The sequence below is a fragment of the Phytophthora infestans genome, genomic scaffold, assembly GCF_000142945.1.
Source record: "Phytophthora infestans T30-4 supercont1.1329 genomic scaffold, whole genome shotgun sequence".
Classification (NCBI taxonomy): Eukaryota; Oomycota; class Peronosporomycetes; order Peronosporales; family Peronosporaceae; genus Phytophthora; species Phytophthora infestans.
Window position 1 is genome coordinate 3,253 of NW_003302643.1, and position 2,662 is coordinate 5,914.

Genomic DNA, 2,662 nt, shown 5'->3' on the forward strand with positions numbered 1-2,662 from the left:
CGTAGAGGATCAGCAACCTACCTTCATGCGACTTGCTTTTCCTGGTACGCGCAAGAGCCACGCTGGTACGTCGAAAGCACCGAAGCAGCAGCGCTCGAAGGGCAAGCTTCTAGTCGCGTACATGAAGCTGTTCCTCGACGACGGCTTCGTTCTCAACCAAACCTCTGCGGACTACCGCGACCGAGTTCTGGAGCTGGGGAAGCGCGCCGAGAAAGCAGGACTCACGTACATGAAAGGCAAACACAGCATCAACTCTCGCGGATCGAGCGCGGTCCTCAAGCACCTCCAGCGGGTCCACTGCGCCGGTGCGCTAAATGCCAAGATCCAGCGCCACCGTCAACTGCTCCAGACAGCTGCAATCCAAGACCCGTCTCCTGGCTACACGCAGGACGTTCTTGAGGAGGTTAGTAAGTAGAACAAACATTTATATGCGAATACATTCTCCCTTCCTCACAGCATCAAGCTATGTCGACCTCAACACACGTATGCAATCACCTTTCTTGCTGATCTCTGCTGTTCACGAAACTTGATCTTCGCTACAAGGCCTCTAACCCAAGCATAAGCAATAACGATGGCCCGATTTAAGCAGGCATCCTCAAGGCCGAAACCTTGCGCTCTCTCAGTTGAGCTACATCGTTGGAAGGGGGAGGGGGGGTCAGAGGCGACCTGGAGGCTTGGAAGCCCGTGAAGCCCGTACGGGAGATCAGCGTAGTTGCAATGAAAAAAGTAAGACTGACCGCCAACGTGGGCTGTCGGCGACGGATTGACTGAAAGTGAGAGGCTGCAAACCATTCGATACGTGTAGTCTAGCGCAATTACAAGTGGCACGTTTTTACTGGCAGATAATTAACCAATAAGCAGTAGTAGCTCTGATAACTTGCTGTCGTCAATTTTAATTTACCGGACAGATGCAAAATTATCCGGACGATCGTGGCGATTATGCCTCATTGTTAAATTTCCTAGCTCATGCGCACATGACTCTCATGCAAAAAATGCATAGAAAAAAAATAGTGATTTTCTCAGCCCAGAGGGCGTTTCAGGCCATTTCCTGCCGTCTATAAAACAGTCTGTTTGACCACTCTGGCCTTTTGCGTCATTTCACATCACAGTAAAAAAAAAAAACACACTTCACGTGAGCATAGACAGACTTGGTGCTTGGGTTCTTATCTCGACGTTTGTACTCCTTAGAAATCTCAAGTTCTCTACGGCCCCTGAACTAGCAATCCCTCGAAAGGATCCACCAGTGGTCTCTCATTCTTAGACCTGCAAACACCAGCCAACCCCCTCCCATCTAGAGCGCAATGGTAAACGTGGCCATCAACGGTTTCGGTCGCATCGGCCGCCTCGTGCTTCGCGCCGCTGCCAAGAACCCTAGTATCAAGGTCGTAGCCGTAAATGATCCCTTCATCGCCACCAAGTACATGGAATACATGCTGAAGTACGACACCGTGCACGGCCGCTTCGACGGTAAGATCGATCACGACGAGAAAAATATCTACGTGGACGGCAAGCCTATCCGTGTGTTCAACGAGATGAACCCCGAGAATATTAAGTGGGGCGAGGAGCAGGTGCAATACGTGGTGGAGTCCACGAGTGCCTTCACGACACTGGAGAAGGCATCGACCCACTTGAAGAACGGCGTGGAGAAGGTGGTGATCTCGGCTCCGTCCAGTGACGCCCCCATGTTCGTGATGGGCGTGAATCACGAGCTGTACGAGAAGAACATGCACGTGGTGTCGAACGCTTCGTGCACGACAAACTGCCTGGCCCCTCTGGCTAAGGTGGTGAACAACAAGTTTGGCATCAAGGAAGGCCTCATGACGACTGTCCACGCTGTGACTGCCACGCAGAAGACAGTTGACGGTCCTTCCAAGAAGGACTGGCGTGGTGGTCGTGGCGCTTGCTTCAACATCATCCCAAGCTCTACTGGTGCTGCTAAGGCTGTGGGAAAGGTGATCCCGAGCCTGAACGGTAAGCTGACGGGCATGTCGTTCCGTGTGCCGACTGCTGATGTGTCTGTGGTGGACCTGACGGCTCGTCTGGTGAACCCTGCTTCGTACGACGAGATTAAGGCTGCCATTAAGTCGGCCAGTGAGAACGAGATGAAGGGCATTCTCGGCTACACAGAGAAGGCTGTGGTGTCGAGCGACTTTATCGGCGACTCGCACTCGTCGATCTTTGATGCCGAGGCCGGTATTGCCCTGACAGATGACTTCGTGAAGCTTGTGTCGTGGTATGACAATGAGTGGGGATACAGCTCGCGTGTGCTGGACCTGATTGAGCACATGGTTAAGAACGAGTAAGCAAATCGAAGCGGCGTTACCATGCACTTGCAGCTGACATATAACGACAAAAATATGATTAAAAGTAAGGCACCTTGGATTGCAGTAAATTTTACACGGTATCTCTCCCACGCACATGAAGCCCTTTGCGACTTCCATATCATAACGACTCCGACCAGCCGAGCACCTTCCGACTCCGATCCGACGTATCGCAAAACTTTATATATCGTACTTAATACCTAAATTTGGAGGTTTCGTAAAAGCGCGCTAATTGGTTCATTGAGCGTAACTACTCCTCGTAACCGAGTGGCGCCGGTGCAATATTGACTGCGCCATTTTGCCCTGCAAGCTCAGTGCTCGATTGACCACCTGGAACGGTG

General features: G+C 51.8%; 1 protein-coding gene across 1 annotated transcript; it reads left to right on the plus strand.

The window, feature by feature from the left end:
• Positions 1–1,301: 1,301 nt before the first annotated feature.
• PITG_22103 (triosephosphate isomerase/glyceraldehyde-3-phosphate dehydrogenase, putative) lies at positions 1,302–2,303 on the plus strand (the record flags this gene model as incomplete). The annotated part of the gene is made up of 1 exon (XM_002894671.1): positions 1,302–2,303. One exon carries the CDS (start codon positions 1,302–1,304, stop codon positions 2,301–2,303), a length of 1,002 nt encoding a protein of 333 aa, XP_002894717.1.
• Positions 2,304–2,662: the final 359 nt, after the last annotated feature.